The following is a 21,583-nucleotide window of genomic DNA, read 5'->3' on the forward strand; positions in this document are numbered from 1 at the left end:
CCAGAAATTCAGGGAGTCCTGACACTCAATGCCCTATCCCACCTGGCAGTAGATGTTTTGAGTATAAAAAGGCATTACTGAAAAAGGCATCTGGGGTGAGCTTCCTGTGACCAAATGAAGATGTCTTCTTCTGAGATATCTACACTTGACTTCTGTGGTAGCCCATGGGAAGACAAAGGCACTTTGAAAACTAAATCATCTAATCCAAATGCTGATGTCTGGAACAAGCCAAGCAAATAGCAATTAGGAGTGCCTATGTCTTTTGATAAACTATAAATGGACCTTGGAAACTCACTGCAGAAGTTGATGCCAACACTCCAGATGCCTCAAGTTAGAGAAAAAAATCCCACTCTAGTGGGATGCCTTACACTAGGAATTTAGATCGAGAAAACATCATTAGCAGCCATGTGTGAAAAGTTCAATTCAGATTACTTGCCAAACCATGCTTTGGAAGTCTGCTACACTGAGGAGCCCAACTGCAAGGACCGCCCGGAGCAACTGATCACTTTAGTGCATATCCAAAGATGCTGCTCATGCATGCCAGACTCTAGTTCTGTATCACCTCCTGGATATGAAGTGTCTCAGGCACCGTGTGAATCACCTTGAGACAAAACACTGAGTTTGTGAAGTGCACACACCACCAATTCTCTGTCTTGTCCTCACACACTTCAGACTTCAACAGACTAAGAAAATGATAATCATTAACCTTTGTTCCTGGTACTGAGATTAAATAATATTTAAAGCCATTCAGACCCACAGACTCCTGAGAAACTTTGTGTTCCTACTCAAATCACTTACTAGCAAATTATTGTTATTATACAAATTTCCACCTCCAGAAGGATTATAGGTAAAAATCTTGCAAACACAACATGAAATGCATTAAGGGGGCAAAAAAAGAGGAAAAAAAAAAAAAAAGCAAATTATTATGGCATTAAAGAAAAATACATCAAGTCTACAGCAACATTCCACTAAATCTTGAAATGCAAATATAAATGAGCATATGTCCAGCATCTTGACCATTCCTTAAGTAAACAGATAGGGACTATTTTGATTGATACTATTTAGAGAACTTTTGCAGGTCAATAGAGTCTCCAACTTTACTTACCATTAAGACCACCAGAGAAATATACTTACCACTGGCTGTAGTGGTGTCCCTGGAAACATGAACTGCATTTGCTGGGCGAGCATTGCTGCTGCAGTTTTTTGCTGGATTAAGTTGTTCCTGCCATTGATTTCCAGTTGAGTTTTTAAATGTGTTGGTGGATGAAGGTACTTGCAGTTCTCCCTTGTACAACGACCCTGGAAAAAGAAGTCACACTAATCAGTCGGCTGCTTTTGATGATAGTTCAATGCCTTCAAGCAAAATATTACATCATAAACTAAGCAAGAACTAATGAAACACAGGGTGTTTCCTGGGAACTATGTAGAGGGCTGAAAGGAGCTGATGGCCTTGAGCTCTGCCTCAGCCCACCACCTCTGACTGATCATAAAGGCTATTAGCCACGGAAAAAAAAGGAGAAAGGCTGTGAATCAGCATTTTCATTGTTAAGTACAGATCACTACCATAAAATCAATAATCTCAGAACTGTCCAGACTGCCTGAACTGCCTCTTGTGACATTCTGGCTAGAGTATCTGGTGTTACCATAAAATAAAAGTTTTTTATTAAATGACATCACATGATGAATAACAAACTGAAACCCTCTGTAAGAGAAATGTAGCTTTTAAGTACATCATATTAAAAATATTTGTGTGATCATGGCAGGGAGGATCTAAAGTTGCCATTCTCTGCTTGTGCTCTCTCATACATTCACCCTTATTCCAGTTCACTGCCTTCCAGCCTCCTGTTTTTATTACATCAGCACAACTTTGAACTATTTCCATTCAAGTATAAAAGAAGTAAAGGTGGTTCTTTTACAGCCTAAATTTGGAAGCAGTGCATGGATCTAAATCTGAAGGTTTTGTCCCACAGCCAAAGGACAACTCCAATCAACATGAAAAGAGGAGTTTTTAGACAGTTACAAGATAATAAGAGACTATAAAAATATAGGGGGGCTGTCATCTTGAGGTGGCTTGGGTTAGAGGAGATGGATGTACAAGCTGACCCCAAACATAGGTAGACTGGTGTATAGGATGCACTGATATATTTTGCCCCAGAAAGGGAAATTGTAAGGTGCACCAGGAGGTTGTGCAGCTGTAGGGCAGGACCTGCTGACATCAGAAGCTCCTTGATGACATGGCTCACAAACAATCACAGAGTTTTAAGAGCTGTGACTAGAAGGCCTAAAGCATTAGTCAAACCACACTGGATACACTCAACTTGTGTAAGTTGTTTCCAAATTGAGAGATTTTTAAGAAGTGCTTTTTAAACTTCCCATTCACTAGTATTAGGGCTTTACTATTTGTAGACAAGCAGGAATATCCTTCTATAGTCAAAAAAGCATCCTGATCCCTATGCAGGAATATCACACAGTACAGACATACACTGACTCTGTATGCACATACACACGCTGCTACAAAACTCTCAATAGGCTTCAAAGGTCCCAAAACTAGTGTTATTGTTATACTTTTGACTTAGACACCAAAACAGTGTGGATTTGGCCTCTAATTTTCTACAAGGATGTCATAACTATCTGTTCAGGGGTGAGTTAAACATGTTCACGAATCTTCTCCTGTGTCAAGGCTGATGGGAATGCAAACAACGATTTCCACACTATTAAACTATTGAGAACAGCCCTTTCCTGAACTGCCCCTGGCTGCTCCTGGGAGTATGCTAAACAGCAGAAGCCAGAAAATGCAAGAAAGCTTAAAATTTAAGAACAAGCAATAGTCTCAACACTCAGGAACAATGGTCTCAGTACTGTTTTAGCCTCCTACTACAGTTGCAGCCACTCTCAGGACATTAGGCCTTCCTTCTGTTGAGAAAATCACTAATGCTGCCTGATTTAATGAATTACACAAAAGGAACATTACTTTGTCAGCTGGCATGAGCAGAACCAGAAATAGTCATGATTTGATGGACACGAAAGAAAGCTGGCTCTTTCATTATGATGGTAAAGGCAATGTGGCCTTTACCATCATAATGCTAAACTGGAGCAGATTCAGCAGACAATGAGCATATGCTTTTTTGTTGGCTGATGACTGATTTAGACATTTTTAACCTATAGCTATTTTACCTTAGCCTATTTTGTATATCAACAGCTCCTACAGCAAATTTAAAAATTAAAAAAACCAAAATCATACCAAACTACTGAATCTGATGGAAATATTCACCTATGGAATCAAAAATTTTCCTTAAACAAGGACTAAGAGCAACTCGCATGCACAGTGGCTTCTGAAGTACCTTAAACCTGAAGAGTGCTTTTAGCCAGACCTCCAGTCTTACCTCTGAAAGCACACAGCTACTGTATATCATCACTTCAAGCTCTGCAAAGCAACCCACAGTGCACAAAAGACTTGTTATTTCTGAAAACTTTCAAAATAATCCAACCATACAGAAATGCAGTGTCCTCTCTGAAGTTATTCATGTCTGTGCATCGTTTACCGGTTTTTGAGCTCCCCGTTAGCAATGAACGTACGTACTATAAAAGAGTTGTGTGGTCCTGCCACGCTGCTATAGAAAGCCCTCTAAACAGATCAAGTCTTGTTGAAATTAAATGACCCAAAATAAACTGCAGTGGAATGAGCACTGAAAATAGTGAGTAAATTAATCTGCCCTCACTACCAAAATTAAATAAATTCTGAGACTGGCTTTTTTACTTTTTGAACTTACAATGGTAGCAGGAAAACATCTAGAGGAATTTTTCATTCCTTCTTTCCCAAATGCTCCATTTCCCAACTACTAATCACTGCACAAACAAAAATTCAAACCTGTAGTATCATTTCAGTCAAATGAAATGATATTGACTCTGAAATTTTTTGTTTATTAAAATGTCAAATATGAAGTCCAACTCACATGACAGCACATATCAACCAAAAGGCAGAACAGGCAACTGTACACAATACGCAGGCGTATTCATTGTGCTGGCTGGGTCACCATCAATGAGTCCACTTTGTTAAAAAACTACTACGCTAGAAGGCCACATCACAAATGCAGAGACAAAATCAGGTACTTTAACTTTCAGGTACACCAATATCAAGCTTCTGGAGTAAGGCTTGCTTCATTTTAAAACCACAGCAGTTTAGAAGCTGTTCCACAGACATTCAGTCCCTCTGGCACAGGACGGCACAAACTCAGCAGGATAAGGCAGGCGGCAGGGAAAAGTAATTACTTCTTACAACTTTTAACCTGTTCCCACATATGAGTCAGAGTCCTGAAACTGAGGCCACAGACAGGTTGGTTTGAAACTGGGTCCCTAGAAACTCCTGTCACCCATGAAGTGAAGGTTATCAACAAGCACATCATAAGTGGTTGTGCACTTCCCATGGGAGTTCATGCAAAAAAATCACTTTCAATGAGCTGTCTCCTTATCTGCAATGGATAGGAACAACGAACAGACATCAGATTACATTCCCAGCAGTCTGTTACTCCCCTTATCCTGGAGGGTACCTAACTCTGACCTTTTATTTCTTTGCCTTTGTCCTCTACAGCTGTCCAGCCTACTGCCCTGCACCCCATTTCAGGCAGGTAATGGAAAGGTTTAACAGAAAAACTACTTTTCTACTGCTAATTATCCAGACTAGAACATGCTATGGCTCGTGTCAGGCTGTCCCACAAGTTTCATTCTAGTAAAGCAGTGAGAGAGGGAAAGGGTGCATTGAGGAGCTGGGAGCTCAAAGGACTTCAGTGCCCAACACCAGGGCTCAGCAAAGAGAGGCTCCACTTCTACAGGAGCAATGGTGTGGGGAACTGCTACCTGACTGGCTTAATTTCAAAAACTACATCCCTTAACAAGCCATGTCACAACATTGTTTTTTTTAAAAAAATCAATAGATTTTCCTATTAAGAACAATAGGTAGTTTGTCTAAGATCAATGCCACAAGACAGCCCACAGACTAGAGTATATTAAAAAGCTAGATATGTGCTTAGAATTTTAAATTTAAAATAAGCAAAATGAGGTGAATGTAGAAGTAACACCCCGTAACTTTAAGACATGCAAAGGATCCACATACGGATCCATTTCCTATCTTTGAATATTTCATAAATTCATAACTTCTTTCAGTAATTTACTCTTGCTCTAATAGTAACAATAACAATAATTAATTCAAGCTAGGGAATTGCTTATGTAGAATAATGAGTTAGCTTTTACTTATTAAAATTATCTTTCATAAAAGTAAGATGTTTGAACAGAAAAAAATAGGCAAAACAATGTTTCTTCTATCTCTTAAGGCAAGAATCAACTAAAGCTTCCAGAATTATTTTGCTCAGGTACGGAATTTCAGGCAATTTATTGATGCTATTAATGGGAAATAACAGAGCATGATTCCCCCTACTCACAGCACACTGTTAAAAAACAGATTATCCAATGAGAAGCAGAAAGTAGGAGGCGTGCTGCCTTACAGGCGTCTGTCCCTTCTTCCAAACCTCACTCCCCAGGGTGCTTCCAGCTCCTCCCAGCTTCCTACCATATCCCACCTTCCTCCTTCCTTCTCCCCCAGAGAACCCTCCCACCTCTCCTAACTATAGGCAAGGAAACAACTCACAGGATAATTATAACTCGCTGGAGCCGTGCATGTCCCGAGGAGCTGGCCAAGACGTGCACGCTGCTGGCAGACCACGCTCGGGAGCAGCTTAGTGCCTGCTCCTGCCTTTTCCTTAATTGGGTAAAACTTTGGATCTGCCTTCTATCCAGACACTGATTTTTGCATAACCAGTAAGAACTTTGAGATATGCCTTTGAGATGTCTGCTTCTAGCAGCTTTGCTTGAAATTGGCTATATTGTTCAGAAGTTATTAGGGCGAGAGGATGACACTGGCAAAAATATGGACAGTGCATTTATGCAAAACCTGTTTCCTTAAGAAAACAAGCTACACCTAAAATGCAAATGAAATTTTATGAACTCTCAAGATTGAATTGCAGTCTAATGGGAAAAGAAGAAAAGTATATGACTTCCAAGACATAAATGGTTTTAGAAGGCATCTGAGCAACTCGTTCTACAAGAGAAAATAAGATTTTCTGGTTTCCTGACAGACACTATGAGAGCTAAACATTTGCTGGAGTTAGAAAAGACATACCCAAATTTTAAAAAAGTAATAATCACCTAATGCCACAACTATTCCTCCCACTCTAAAAAAACTTTTGCCATTTTCTGCATGCCTTGCACATGCCTGTAAAGATCAGAACACGTTTTAAAACAGTAATGCCTTTGCAGCTGTGGGCATGCTGCTTAGCTAAACATTGCCTACTGAAGGTATTACACACTGTTAAAACCCCAGCAGAGTGGGAGCTAGCACAGGACACTGTCCAGGGTGGTGGCAGCACATGGCAAGAATAGCCACAAAGAAAGCAGTGTCAGCAGCTGGGGTGGTACCTAAGGCATAAATACTTTTTTGGAAGAGTTTCTGTTATCAGCAAAAACTGTTTTTTCTCCTTTGGGATTCCTCCTCAGCAGCCTCTCAACAAATTCTGTTTGGGAACATATGTGGCCTCACCCAATCAATTAAAAAATTTCAGTATTACATAAACCAGGAACTTTTAAATTGTGATAATACTGTGCTCCCTGAGGCTAAAAATAGACCCAAGTCAAGAGGAAGGCAGGTATTTTGAGATACTTAAGCTTCTGCTCCTATGCACAGACAGCCACACTAACTCTACCAGCCCAAAACATCCAGTTCAGAAGTTACTTTTTCAAATGCAAAAATATCAAAAAGGAAAAAAAAAAAAAAAAACAAAAACCCGGAACACTAAAAAAAAAAAAACCACTGTGTATTCATACATAGAGAGGGATGATTCGTCTTGTTCTATAGGATTTGAATACATGCATTTCCCTACATATTTTAGTACACGAGAGTTCAATCACTAACAGCACTTTCAACAGCCATGGAAAACTCTAGTATGGACTGAATTAAAAAGCATTTCCATCTAACATCACAATTCATTAATTCAATTTTCCTGTGCAGGTCAATCTGCTTCCTAACTTCACTCAGGAAGTAAAAAACCAGACACCACAGCTCCATGAAAGTATTCCCTTTGCACTTGCTGCAAATATGCACCACCTCATACAATCAGTAGGACTACACATGCTCATAGAGTTATGTACATGTCCAAGGCCTTAGGCAATTTAGTTAAGCCTTAAGAATGACTAGTCAGAGATTTTAAAAAATGTAACATTTTATTTCTTCCTTAAGGCATACTAAAAAATTTCAATTTTTTTTCATTTTGCATAATTTCGCAACTAGAGTACATTGCCTTGCAAACATGTATGCTTATGAAAACATTATTTTTTTTTAGCCTAACCAGTATTTTATATAATTTCATATAAATAAATGGAGATCAGAGTAAGATCCCTTATCTTGTAAATGGAGCACACTTGAACTATTTGTGAAATTGAAAAAAAATTCAAAAGGACAAAACTGTACTACTAATAGAAATATTAAGCTTTTGATGGTGAGTTCAAATACCTCAGACTTTACAATTTGCCATACATCTTATAAACACAAAGACCTAAAGGAAAAAATGTATTTCAAAACAACACAAGCATCTCTTATATTATACTTGAAATGGTTCAGCTCTTGGATCTGTTTTCCTAGAAAAAAAAAAATAGACAAAAGCTACCAACAAAAACATCTTAAAAACAACTTTAAAACATTGCTGAGAACTTAGTTCTGTATTTATAAAGCCACCTTGCAAGTCCACCCACCAAAGTTAGTGAGTGTGCATACATATTTATACGCACCTACACACTTCCGTCTCAAGAAAAAGCAAATTCACTTTCCTACTTTAAGGTAGAAAAAAAAGAAGGAAAAAAGTTCTCAGGTGACTTCAGTCTGATTCAGTTTCCAACAAGCTAAGAAAACCCATTAGCTACTCTCTTAATGACTTCAATTTTTTGTAAGAAACTAAAAGCTGGTAAAATAAAAATGATCATTTTATTCATAAAAGTAGAGAACAAGAACTGCCTGTAACTGACAGAAAAAATAGAAAAATATTGAACAAAAATGGAAGCCTTACAAAAAGATGGAATGTCTAAATGATGTAAGAGTCTTACCACTAAAGACTTAATAGGAGATATTTATTTAAATGGAAAAAGACAAAATGTTCCACTGAAGAGCACATTTGCAATGCACAAAGAGCTCTGAGTCTCTCAAGATGCTCTTTCAAACAAATGTTGAGCATAGCTATAGAGAATGGTTTAATAATTTGCCTTGCAATATCAAGGGAAGTGTACTCAATATTAAATTGCTCAGAAGACAAAGAAGTCAGGCAGATATAGCAGATGCCAAAAAAACAAAAAAAAAATTAATGAAATTCTAAGTTGTTTGACAAACATCCTCAAGATTATTCTAACAAATAAGAAAAAAACTCAGACAAGGAGACAACAGTTTAATATCAATTTATTTAATTTCTGTGTTTACTGCCTTGAAAATAATTTGAGAATAATAGGGCAATAGAGATTATTTCTTCCCCAATTATGTAGCTCTTTTTGTTTTTCTTTTCCCATTCCGCCCCCTTCACTGGCACTCAAAATCAACCAGTTGTTTTTATTTTAGCATCAAGTTTGGCTACCAGCATTGATCAGCAGTACATCACAAGCAACTGTGGACAATCCTTGAAATAAATCTTCACTCTAATTCACACAGACACCTTCCATGGAATGAGAGGCAGCAAACAGGTAGTTTAAGGGAAAAACGCAACAGAATAAACATAAAGAAAGCGGAGGGAAACATAACCTTATTTAGATAAAATTCCTCAGATGTCTGATCTCTATTTACATGGGTGGTGAGAGTCTTCACACGGCACGAAGCTGCCTTGTGCAGGTCTCCAACACAGCTCTCCTGTGGGAGGACTGGATGCAGCCTGCCATGGGACTCAAGATAGGTTTCAAAAGTAAGGCAGTGATTTAAGCCCTCCAACTCTGCCCAGCCAGAGAAGTCAACATATTCACTGATTCCTGCATTATAGAAAAAAGTGTCTAAAACCATTATAGAGTCTCAGAATAGAGCATTACACATACTTAACTGACAGCTGGGCAGCTTTAACACACCTGCTCATCTCAGGGATTGAGTGTTTTTGTGGAAGACAGAGGAGAGATGTGTAAATTGCGGGCTGAACCACACAGTAAGTCAAGGTGACACAGATTTTTGCTCATAAACAACATACTACACCATAAAATTTAACTTGACTGAACAGTGAAAGAAGATAAGAGCTTGATAAGAGGCAATTTTTCTTCAAATTTTCTCAATATCTCAAGAGCAGACAAAAGTAGCTATTTCAGAATTAATAACAGCAAAGAGAGTAAGTTGTTTGGCTGCAGGGCAGATGGCAAGAGAAAAGGCAACAGTGGTGTAACAGAGCAGCAGAACACCGAACAAGATGGGTACGGCACAGCAACTCTTCCTGACATACCCCTTTCCCCACCTCCCTTCCAATTCCCATAAAAACCTTCAAGCAGACATATGCTGATTTTAATGCAAGCTTGCTTATATAAACAGGACTGAGATTAAATTCCCTTGCTTTGGAAACGCCACTTTGCAGTGATAAGGTAGGTAAGGGTAACTGCAGAACTGGCAGTCAAGCCCTGAGACACCTTATTTCTCTCTCAGTGGCCTGTAAAGGAAAGGCACTGTGGCTCAGCACACAGACTTCACCCTCCAGTGTCCATAGCACATATCCGCCACCATATCCAGGTTAGAAAAGAAGTAGTGAGTAATGGGGAGAGGTCTTTGCCGATGGGATGCCCCATAAGCCCAAAGGATGAACAGTCCAGCAAGGACCAGGCAATGGGCTGGTGTGCTGGCAATGGTTCCCTCAGCAACATGCCAGGAATCTTAATGCACCTCAGGAAAAGCTATAAAATCAGTTATGCGGTATCAAAAGGGAGCAGAAGATATGCCTTGGCAGTGAGGAACCTGGTTGACTAGGTAAGAAAGAAAATGGAAATGGAGAGCTATGAAAGTGACTACATTGGCTTTCTACAGCCATTCACCTGTCCAAGGGAGTCTTGAGAAGGTGCTTCATTTGAGAATTGCAGTGAATTAAATGTGACTTGGAAAAGGTCCATTATTTGGAATAGTCTCATCATATGGAAAAGGTCACCAGTATGATGTGGCAAGTCCCTGACATACTAAGGGATCCACTGGTGTACTACAGAGAAGGGCAGACTTAACGTACACCAGAAGCAAGTGACTGCTTTGGACACCAGCATGGCACAGTCCCCAGCTCCAAAGCAGGATGCCTAGCAGCCCTGAACTGCTACCAGGTGACCTGGCATGTCATTGGCGAGTCCCTGTGCTGCTCCTGGGAATATGCTTTCACTCCGGCCAGGCCACCCTGCACCCGTTTATTTGCTGGAGCTCCCAGTTGAGCTGGGGCTCCTGGGACTCTTCCCGGTTGGGGATTGCACACTTTCACGGCCAATCATCTTGTAAACAAATGGAAAAAGCAAGGGCCAAGTTAAATACACAGATGGCCAAGGACACCTTACATAACTGCAGAGGTGAAAAGTACAGAATCTTGTCCCTCTGCAGAGGAGGAGTGTTTACCCACACTCAGTGGCAGCACTGGCACCGCAGCTGCATTATTAATAAATCATCGGCCTTGCTCCTAGGATCAGCCAGCAAGGGCTGGAGTCTGACACCAGCTCTCAACTGATTGGAAAGTTCCTGCAAACAAACAGAAATTAAAGAAACAAACACCTAAAAATGAATATATATGCATTTTCAAGGAAGAATCACACATAAAATCCTCTTTATTTTTTATAACTGCTGAGAAGCAGCAAACAAATCATTGAGATTAAATGACACCATATCTCTGTGGGGCTGCCTGTAGAGAGAATCAAGCATACCTGACCTGAAAAGCAAAGGGGAAATAGAGCACCTTTCCTCACCTTTTCTATACCCAGTTCATGCTCCTCCTCTTCTGGGAATTGGTTTGTTTACGTCAGTGAAACATTTAAGCTTCTGTCTTTTCTTGCAGTCTGACACACCTTGAATTTCCCTTCTTGGGGAATGGGGAAAACAGCATTACTAGCAAGAGGGGCAGTGAGAACCCTGCTCTGAAGCATCAGGACATAAGAGTTAGCAGTGAGAAATATCCAGAGAATCAACAAACTAAACCAGCTTAAAAAAAAAAAGGGCGAGAAAGATCAATGGTAAAAAGTCCATAAACTGAAGCAAGAAGAAAGAACGAAGCCCTGGCACTTCAGTAAGCTAAACCCCTCCTTCACCCCCTTTTCTTTTTGCTGAAAGGCTATCTATCCCTTCTACCAGGTATTACGAAGCTTCCAGAAGATCTAGCAAAACCAGCCAGAAATATAATGCAGTTACATTTATCTGAAATGGTAGCTTACTGAATTAGGCAGCTAAATCACAGTTAAGGGAAAAGATAAGACACATTAGGATGTCTTATTACTTTCCCTGAAGACTATATTCATTCCAGTACTAGAATATGGGATTGTGGTCTCCAGAGTGCTTATACCTTCTCAATACTGTGTTAAAGGAGCAGATAATTATTCTCTTCCTTAAGAAAGATTCAGCACTGACTAAATAAAATTCTAGGTTAATTTCAAATTAAAATAATGCCTCTAGGTTTCCCAAGGCATATATCCCTGAGTTTGGGAGGAACACACACACTAGCCTCCCTAGCATTTATTATATGGCAATGACATTGGAATACTGTGACAATCTCCGTGATACCTGTCTTCATCAGTAAAAGCAGTGATATCAACCTCAATTAAATGACTGCATCTACTATTTTGCACAGCCTTTTCCACACAGCAAACAGGCAGTCAAATGGTATTTCTTTTAACCCTGACAGTCAATAATACTCCAACACGTGTTCACTTATGTCCTGGCCTGAATGCAAGCTACTCACTCCCTTTTGGGCCTATGCATAGGGCTGGCTCTACAGGATCACATTAGGAATGGCTCCGTTAAAATTATTAACGGATTTCTCGGTCTTCTTGTGATACTAGGCAGCATTACTCCCACTCTATGCAGAATAAACTGAGACCAAATACAGTTAAAGATTTGAGAAGTGCCTGCCGTTTTTGGCTGCAGGTGTCTGTCCTCCTTTCACGTTGCATCCATGTGACACATGCAAATGCCTCACTAGACACCTACTGCCCTTGGGATTTGGGAATCCACCCACCTCATGGCTAGCAGCTAAGATGTCAGCTTCAGGGACGCACTCACTGCCTGCCTCTCTTGCTACATCAGCAACCTTTGGGTGGAGACCTGACTTTCCACGTGCCATCTCACACTGAGGCACAGGGAAATATAGGGCTGGAAGAGAGCATGCACTAATGTTGCCTGGACAGCACATCTCCAATACATTTTTCTCAACTCTTGGCTCCTACCCAGTTCACCTGGCCAAACCTCCACCTTGCGCCCCTCTCTCTCTCTCTCTCTCTCTCTCTCCATCTCCTCACCTTCAGCCTCACCTCTTCCCTGCTCCTGGCACCAGCACCTGACACCACACGGAGCTGTATCATTGGTCTGAAAACAGCTGAGTGTATGTGGAACCTGCCTGCCTATGCTAGGCATGCATGGACAGTGAGGTTTCACTCTTACAAAATGACCAAATTTGGGTGAAATTTCACAAAAATAGCAGAAGGTGAATTACTGGTATCAGAGCAACAGTTCTGGTGCTGGATCTCAAGGTTCAGCTATAAACAAAGAGAAATTAAGTTTATTATTGAGCCAGTTTAAAAAAAGTGGAAGGAAACCCAAGGTATTTACATCTCAACTGTTCTTCAAAGATGGTTGAAGTGTTTCACCAAAACTTTAAATAAACACTCTGAGTCAGTAATTGAAATGTTTCAGCCCAGATAATTGCATTTTGAGAGACTTAGAAACCACAGAAAAGGAGGATATTATTTGGAAAGTAGTGGGGAAGATTAAATCCAGGTGATGATGATGGCACACTGTTTGTTGGTAATAAAACACACATGTGTGCCTCATCAACATGCCCAACCAAAGGCTAATGATCACAGCAACCCCAAGCATTTATGGAGCAATAAAAGTAAGCACAATGGCAGTAAGCAAAACATTAATGTTAAAAATGAAATCTGATGGACCGTTCATCCAGAAATACTTTAATACAAGCAGTTGTTATATGTCCAAAGCTGATGCACTCCACTGACAGAATAAAGAGTTACCAAATAGCATGTTGGATAATATAATGCTATAAGCACATCAACATAATTTCAAGGCAAACACTTTGTTCTACTTCAAATTGCACTGAAAGGAATCATGTACTAGCGTACCAAGACTTTGCAGCGTCACAGCAAAGCCCCAATGATTTATACAGAAAGAAAAAAAGTCATGACTTGAACTGACCCATTTGACTTAACAAGGACTACTTTAATTTGTTTTCTTCAGTATTTTGAAGATGATACCTTCCCACCTTTAACTATTAGCAGGGAAAAGAAGTTCATCAAGTATTAACAGGCTATCACAACATCTAGTATGACACATGCAAACTCACTTGGTGAAAGGAACCACGTTTATTTACTTGTTCTTCCTTCCCCCTAAAGTTTATACGGGAGACAAGCAGGTTCTGCTGCAACAGTGACCAACTGACAACTTTCAGTGTTCTGTCTCCTGGAAGCCTTCATAGGTTTGGCATCATGCTCATCTGTCTCTCAGGAGAAACTGAGGGCCCGAAATACTGTTCTGCAAACAGGAACCGAAGTACAACATAATTTATGTCTTTCCTTTGTGGGTAAAGTGTTTTCACTGCCCGCATCTTATCTGAGCAGGAGTCACAAGACAGAGATTCCCATCAGACCTCTTTTTGTCAAATGTTTCCTTTTGTTTGGGCGCTGGGAGGGAAGAGGCAGGATGTGGTCAGAGCCAACAGCACAGCCAAGGCTTCTATCACTGCTTTTTATGCCAAAGTGACAACAACAACCAAGTGAGAAACTCTAAGTGAAGATTATACCACCTTTTCCCTCTCTGCTCCCAAGCAGGAACAGAGACCAGAAGTACTGAGAACTTTCCTCTCTGGAGCAGGAAGGAAAAGACCATAACCACCAAGACCTCGAAGTCTGCACGCAGACTTTGAGATGGTACTCGGCTCGTCACCTGGCCTGGCAGCATGGCTGAACCATGTTTTCATTGCTCCCAGGAGACTCATTCATCACAGCTACTTTAGAGGACTTTGGCTTAAATATTCTTTATAAATGTTACAAGGCTGAAGAATACATTAAACTAAAACTCTACAAACAAAAGCAAAGTTTTATGGAAGAAAAAATGTATAATGATCTCATGCTTTCCACAAGAGTGGTCTTTCACAGCCAGAAACCCTTCAGTATTTGTTTCTATTTTCTATTTGTCTGATGTGCACATCATAAAGTGATTACAATAATTGTGGCATGTCAGATTCAACCTAAAGGACATACAGGTTAGAACGTAGTATGGTTAGAAATGTTACTCATAATTGAAACCATCTTGATTCAGATTTTTCAAAAAGCCTTTGTAATTGCAGACAGTCTGGAAAAGAAGTATTTAGATGGCAAATTCAGTGGTTTTTTTCCCATCCTGCTGCTTTTCAGCAAAGAAAAATTGTGATGGATGGGTACCATTCATCAGGAGAAATAGTCAAAATATGAGATCACTAACCAGCAACTAGACAGGGTTTAGTCAACTCTCTTGTTTAATCACTGGGGATTCAGTGTCTGGATAGAGGAAGGGTGGGAGGGAGTTCAGAGGATTCTTCAATTTAATAGTAACATATTTTAAAAAATTTAAAACATTACAACCATTTAAACCAGGCTGTAGTAGCCTATATCCAGCAGAGCAGAGAGAGGGACTCTCTCAACCAACAGTGACTGCATGAAAGTTGGCGTATGTAGCAATAAAAGCTATTTGGGCATGTTAGCAAGACAAAGACTAGAGTTATGTCTTCTTTGTCAAGTGCAATCTAAAATCATGCTCAAAAGATACAGTTCCTGATATAAGCTATCATTTATCTCCCACCACTCATTCACAGGGCAGCTTATAAAATATTAGTCTTCAAGCTATTAAATCCTTATGCTATACTACTTAGCAAATAAATAAAACAATAAAAGCCAAAGGAAGCTGTCAAATGTGTTTTCACATCTTCAGGCCAGTCTTTGGGGTACATAGGCTGCTCTGTAGGGTAAGTAACAGGGCATCAAAAAACACAGTATGGGAACTCATTAGGGATCCTCTAGACTACCTGTGAGACAGATGGAGCATCTTCCTATGAGGGCAAAGCTCTGACCTGAGGCACTGCTGAATCGATTGCAAGAACACAGGTAAAAGACGGAGGAGGTTGGAAGGACTGCACTCATTTCCCTTCATTGGTAGGCAAGCCAAATGCTACAAAATCCATGGATTATATATATAGGCAGACCAATACATACAAACAGCTTTATAAGAGTACCTCTACTTCTCTAAAAATATGGCTTCTGACACAGAGATTGCTTTGGAAATGAGTTAAACATGAAGGCACCCCAAGCACGTTGTTATTAACTTTAAAATTAAAGAGTTTCCTTTGGTTTTAGAAACCTTTAAAGCAGACTGATTATAAGTATCTTGCCTTCCTACAAAAGGAAGGTGGAATATATATTGTGGAATATAGTAAATAATCTCAGTCTTCTTTGACAACTTCACAACAAAGGAATAAACTGCCAATGGGGGAAAAGTCTTTTAATTAATTTAAAATCATCACTAAGATTACAGAAGTGCTGTTAACATTTTTTTAAGGAAATTGTCTCCTTCAGTACTTATCAACAGGATTTTAATTTATTTTACTTTACCATCCCACACTGAAAACCCAGTGTTTCACCAGCAAGTATGTATCTGAATTCTTCTCATCAATAGTAGTTTCAGTCTTAAAGTTTTACTGAGTAGAAAATACCAAATCATCTTTAAAAGTCAACTGTGCTATGAGAAGAAGAAACATAGTGAATTTTAAAGGTGTGAAGGCCTCAAAGGTTCATCATACCTACAGCCACCCACCATACTGTAGACCATGCTTTATTCATTTTCCCATGCTATAATCCTGAGAACAATGAAAGAGAGGCAGCAAAGAATGGAGATGCATGCCTGAAGGACACCCTCAGCTGGCTATATTTAACAAATGAAGTGTTCAGTTTTAACTAGTTAAAGAACATTTGATTAGCATATCATAGAAACTAAAGAAAAGGTAAGAGCTATGAAAAACCTTTTCAAACATCAAACAGAAATGAAACAAGCTTATAAATAGAGTTGCCTGCAAGCAAACAATTTCTGGAATGTACTGGGGGAAGCAAGGGAGAATCCCACAACAAAGGAGATTGCAAAAGTCAACCCAGTTTAACAAGTGGAATTACCTGTTTGGAGACTGCAGGGAAACAATGCAAAAACACCAGCAAGTCTGATACAAAGAACTTTTCTCAGCATTTAATTAAAAAAAAACAACATAAAGGCCAATTGCTAGGCCATTAAACATGACTTTTTGGAAATGCAAAGCCTTACACAGACTTGGTTAACTACTTATGGAGTACTAGAATTTACGAGGAACTGCAGCCTTCTTAGAGTAAAGCTGAACAATTTCAGAAACATCTGATCACAGTCAGAAAATGTTAAGCTATTTGAGTACTGGACACCAATTTATACATCATCAAACAGCTGTCTGCCAATTTATCATCTACTTCTTGCAGACACAAGAGATGATAACCTATAAAGATCTGAAAACAATGATTCTAACACTTTAAATCTACCTTTTATGTGTGTTGTTAAAAAGAAAGTCACCCATACACACTAGACCCTAGATTTATGATGACGCATTTTTCAGATCTCTGACTGCCGCTAAGAGGATGATGACAACCTGGCTACGATAGAAACGTGGTGGTTGCCACTGCTCTCCAACACCCTTAAAACCCCCACAAACCCCCTAAGGCTGTAGAAGAGTACAGGCAATTGAGATTTGCCAGTCTGGAAGCGACTCACTTTGCAACATTTCTCCATGCCCGTGCGCAGCCCAAGTAGGCATCACGACTCATGGATCCAGGCAGCAACTTGGTGAAGTCCCAGCACACAAATACTCAACGTCCCCAGCTCCCACTGCCTCTTCCCACAAGACAGCTGGATTATCCAGGATGGCACTGAGTAGCCATGCTGAGAGGTGTGGGATTGCTGGTGCTGACTACAAACCAATGCCCATCTCTGAGGAACCAGCTGAAAAGCCAGAAACCCCATCCAACCCAACCCAACCTCCCTGACCTAAGCACTGGCAGCTCCCACAAAACATAAGGTGAGCCAGCCTGGACTTGTGTGTCTAAATAATTATCTACATAAGGACCTATTTAATGGACTTCAGATAAACATCGTCTTCCCTTTGGAACGGTAATTTATATACAAAACAAACTGCATCCAGTCTTTTCTTTTGATCATGTTAATGAACAGATCAGGGACTAACATTGATATTCCTACATCTCTTTAGCTGCCATATAGTAAGGAAAAAAATTAATTCATAATCCAGAAGTTTAATTTTTTTTCTTTGTTTAAACCTAAAATAAAAATACACGTAGGAGTTGCTTAAAATGGAAGTGCTTCAAGGGCAGTGGAGTCAGATAAAAATATATTGCCTGTTGGCTACTGCACCATCACCAGAGAAGTGAAAATTGCTATTCCAAGTACTACAGCCAGGAAGTATTTAGGACAGCTATTCAGCCAACTTCAACTCCTGAGCAACAAGTCAACAAAGCCCAGTATCTGTAAATGCTCTGACAATTTATAACATAAAGAAAGGGTGAAGGTTTGCAAAAGTTCTAGCTCCTTTTAGAAATATAAAAAAGAACATAAAGGTAGAAGGTGAATACATCATGCAATAAAACTTCAGTTAAGTAAAAAACACTAACCTTCTTGAAAATAATTAAATCAGATAGTAATGTACTTCATTACAAAATCAGTTAATGATGATAAAATGGGTAAAAATACAGTGGAAGTAAAGTAGAAGTCTTACTTTGGTGTCTAAATGTAGAAATTGGTTGAAAATTCTGGGAACGCAAATCCTAATCCTAATAAAACTTTCATATTTGCATATGGCCAAATAAGCAGGTAAAATTAATGCCCAGGAATCCTTTCAGATTTGTCTCTCAAGCTCTCATTGTACAACCATTTTCCTTAGTCCAGTGTCATTAACAACAGTCACATTTGGGTTCACTGCATCATACCACAAATGTGTTGATGAGTTCAGTGGTACATAAATTTGGAATAGCAAAAAAATAAATACCATAAGGCAACTGAGTTCACATATCTGTCTGCTTCTTAAAAAAACCCAACCAAACAACAACAACATAACCACTAACTTCTTATTACATTTAAGGATCAAAATTAATGTTAAAACAGAAGTTTCAAAAAGAAGTGTGAACAGTTCTAGCTGTGGGTCAGTATTGCTAAGATGACTATTTATTAAAATATTTACCACTGACACTTTTGATATGGTATTATGAAATTTGGACACCTCCTCTCACCCAGTTTTCTCCTATTCCCCTTTCTGAGCAGTGGCAACAACAGCTACCAAGACTGGGGCAGATTTTGTTCCCCTCTGGCACCCTGTATTTTTCTGAGGAGTGCAAGCTGGGGTAGCTGCCCTCTTTCTCTGCTGTTGTGGACTCCAGCTCTTCTCAAGCATCTAAATTTTTTGTGAGTCATTCATTTTGTTACAACACATGCTCGTTGTCTCTGCACTTGACAGAAGGTTACAATTAGGAACACTTTTGTAATTACTTAGACGAGCTGTTGTACACCTCTGAATTTGTCTTCATATTCTCAAGAGCAAACCGCAGACTCTGCTTCTCAAGAGCCACTGCAGCTGCATACAAGTAAATAAATAGAAATCTTTTTTTTTTTTTTTTTTGACAAATGCTTCAGCGTTTAAGAAAATAAAACAGCTGTACTGTGTTAGACCAAGGTCCATCTAGCCCAGTATCCTGTTTCCAAAAGCAGTCAGCAGCAGATGCCTAGGGAGTAGTATAAGAACAAGGAAACTATTTAATGATATATATTGAAAATATTTTTCACATATCCTTGATGGAAAACAGAGATGGAATTTTGACAGAAGAGAGTAAAAAAGCAAAAGAAAACAAGGAGTCTAACACATACACCCTTTGCAAAAGCATGAAACACTCCTTTTAAAATAAAAAGAGAATTGAGAGGAAGATAAATCTTACTGACTTCCTTCTTTTTGTTTTTTAAAGAAGCCCTCAGGAGCAAGAAAAAAACAGCAACTTACTTGCTATTCAAAAAAAGAGTGTAAGTACATACTGATGCACATCACTGGCCAGCTAATTTTGAAGAACTCTTGACTATCAGTGTCAATGGCTTTTCTCTTGTGAAAGGGCCCTTATGGAAGCCTACTGGTAGGGATTCACATAATGATATCCCAGATGAGAGCTCCCAAACAATTAAAATTAATGGATTTATAAATACAGCTTCAAAAAGTATATACCTCAGTCAGAGGGAAAGCCTGCTCCACTTAATTCCCTGGGTCAGACAAGAACCATTGAGGCACTAAACTGGAAACAGGCAAACCAGGCTGCACTTTAAAAAGTACACAAAGTGTGGGGACAGTGAAGTGCCCCATGAAATCAACTGGAGGTTTACAGTTGGCTTAGTTGAATATGGGATCACTTGCAGAAGCCATCCATGGGGACACAGGCTGAAAGGGCTATGAAGTCACAGATGCAAAAACCAACTACTTTGATTATACTGTTAAACTTCATATCTCCAGAACACCAGGTGGTTTTTAGATCTGTGTTTTTCAGAAGCTCCAGTTAAGCTAATGAAATGTGGTGATGACTCTTGCTTATTTGGGAATAGGAAGACAGAAGCATCAGGTTATGACAGAAGATGATGAACTTGAAATTCAGAGAGCAAGAATCAGCATGAAAGAACAGAGCATTTCTAGGATGTGACACAAGCCCCACCCGTAAGTGCAGACACAGACTGGAAGGTGCGCAGCTATAACCTGGAGAGGAAGCTGGCCATGGCAGACAAGACCATGAGGGATGCTTTCATCAGCTTCTGCCTGATGGTGGAAATACAGGTGTGACACACCGTGGAAAAGACAATCACAGCCCCAGGGATGTATCAAACAATGACTGCTGGGGAAAGGCAGCAAGGCTTATTCCTCTCCTGTGGCAATTCTACTTGGAGTGCCACACATGCCTCTGGTCACCAATGTCCAAATCAATTAGACCTGAAGCAGGCATGGGCGAGGGCCACCGAGATGACTCAAGGAAAGGAAAGCCTGTCTTACAAACAGAGAAAGAATAGTGGGTTTTTTTGACTGAGTTAAACACAGGCTGAGGAGAGGCATGTACTAAACATTTCACCTGTATATCTATATGCATGTATGTGGGCTATGCATTCATTGACTCCTAGGTGCACAATAAGTTGTGTCAGAGATGCAGCTTTTTCCAGGTATTTTAAAATTCTCTCATTTTTTTAACAAGTGAGTACTGACAGGCACACTCTGTGTTTCCAAGATGATCTATAAATATTACCCAAAGAAAGACTTGTAAATACAAAAGTTGGCCTGTTTTCTCCCCAGCTATGTTAGCAGGTCTAATAGAAAGTATTGTCTCTCCTTACTAACCTTGAACAGCTTAGAAATTTCTCCTACTTCCAAAAGAAAAAGAGAGGGTAAGCAAAAAAAAAACCCAAAAAAACCCCAGCTGCATCCTTTTCACAAAGGGGAAATCAAAGGGGCAGAGTTGTTAAACAATTTGCTTCAAATAAAAGAGAATATCATGTCAAAAACCATCACTTAAAAAAACATCTTCCAATATCCAAGGTTATCTATGACGCAAGTGCTTATTATGACTTGTAGACTGAAGACTGAGTATTTCAGCTCAAAACAGGCAGATTCAGGTGTTTTGCAAGGGAGGTGTGTTGAAATATAAGATGGGTATCTTCTGATCTGCTACTCACAAATTTTAAGATTAATATGAGAGAAAACCAGTCATTGCCAATTATAACTGAGATTTACAAATACTGTAAATGTTACACAGATTTTTAAGAGGTTTGCGCTGCATCACCAGACAAATGGAGCCTTAAACAGAGAACAGAAAAAAGTATCACCTTTAGGAAACTGTAATTACATAAAATTCAAGTATATCCTCTCCACATTCTTTGGGGAAGGGAAAGCATGCTAAAGTTGCTGTATTTATACTGATAAATTATGGTTATCTATTTGAACTAGGGTTTTAATTAGACACAGTATGCACATAAGAAATGCAAAATTAAAAAAACCCCACCAAACTAAATTTTAATAATGATCCTGCAGATACCATATCAGAAAGTTTCAGCCTTCCATTCGGATCACTTGAGGGCTTTTTTTTCATTTTCTTTGTCTATAGTTGCACAGTAATTTTTTTCCATATGATAATGCTGCTCTCCAAGCCAGTCTAAATGAAACAGCCAAACCTGAGAACATGCATTACCATCTAAACATCCTCATAACAACCCCGG

General features: G+C 39.4%; 1 protein-coding gene across 6 annotated transcripts in view; it reads right to left on the reverse strand.

The window, feature by feature from the left end:
- The window catches only part of MBNL2 (muscleblind like splicing regulator 2), a 105,655-nt gene that overhangs the window by 32,648 nt on the left and 51,424 nt on the right, over nucleotides 1-21,583 (reverse strand). For all 6 annotated transcript variants that reach the window (XM_053970637.1, XM_053970634.1, XM_053970638.1 and 3 more), the window contains exon 3: nucleotides 1,135-1,299. In XM_053970637.1, the coding sequence (XP_053826612.1) occupies nucleotides 1,135-1,299 (165 nt within the window). The remainder of the gene's footprint in view (nucleotides 1-1,134; nucleotides 1,300-21,583) is intronic.

Source organism: Vidua macroura, chromosome 2 (genome assembly GCF_024509145.1).
Source record: "Vidua macroura isolate BioBank_ID:100142 chromosome 2, ASM2450914v1, whole genome shotgun sequence".
Taxonomy (NCBI): domain Eukaryota; kingdom Metazoa; phylum Chordata; class Aves; order Passeriformes; family Viduidae; genus Vidua; species Vidua macroura.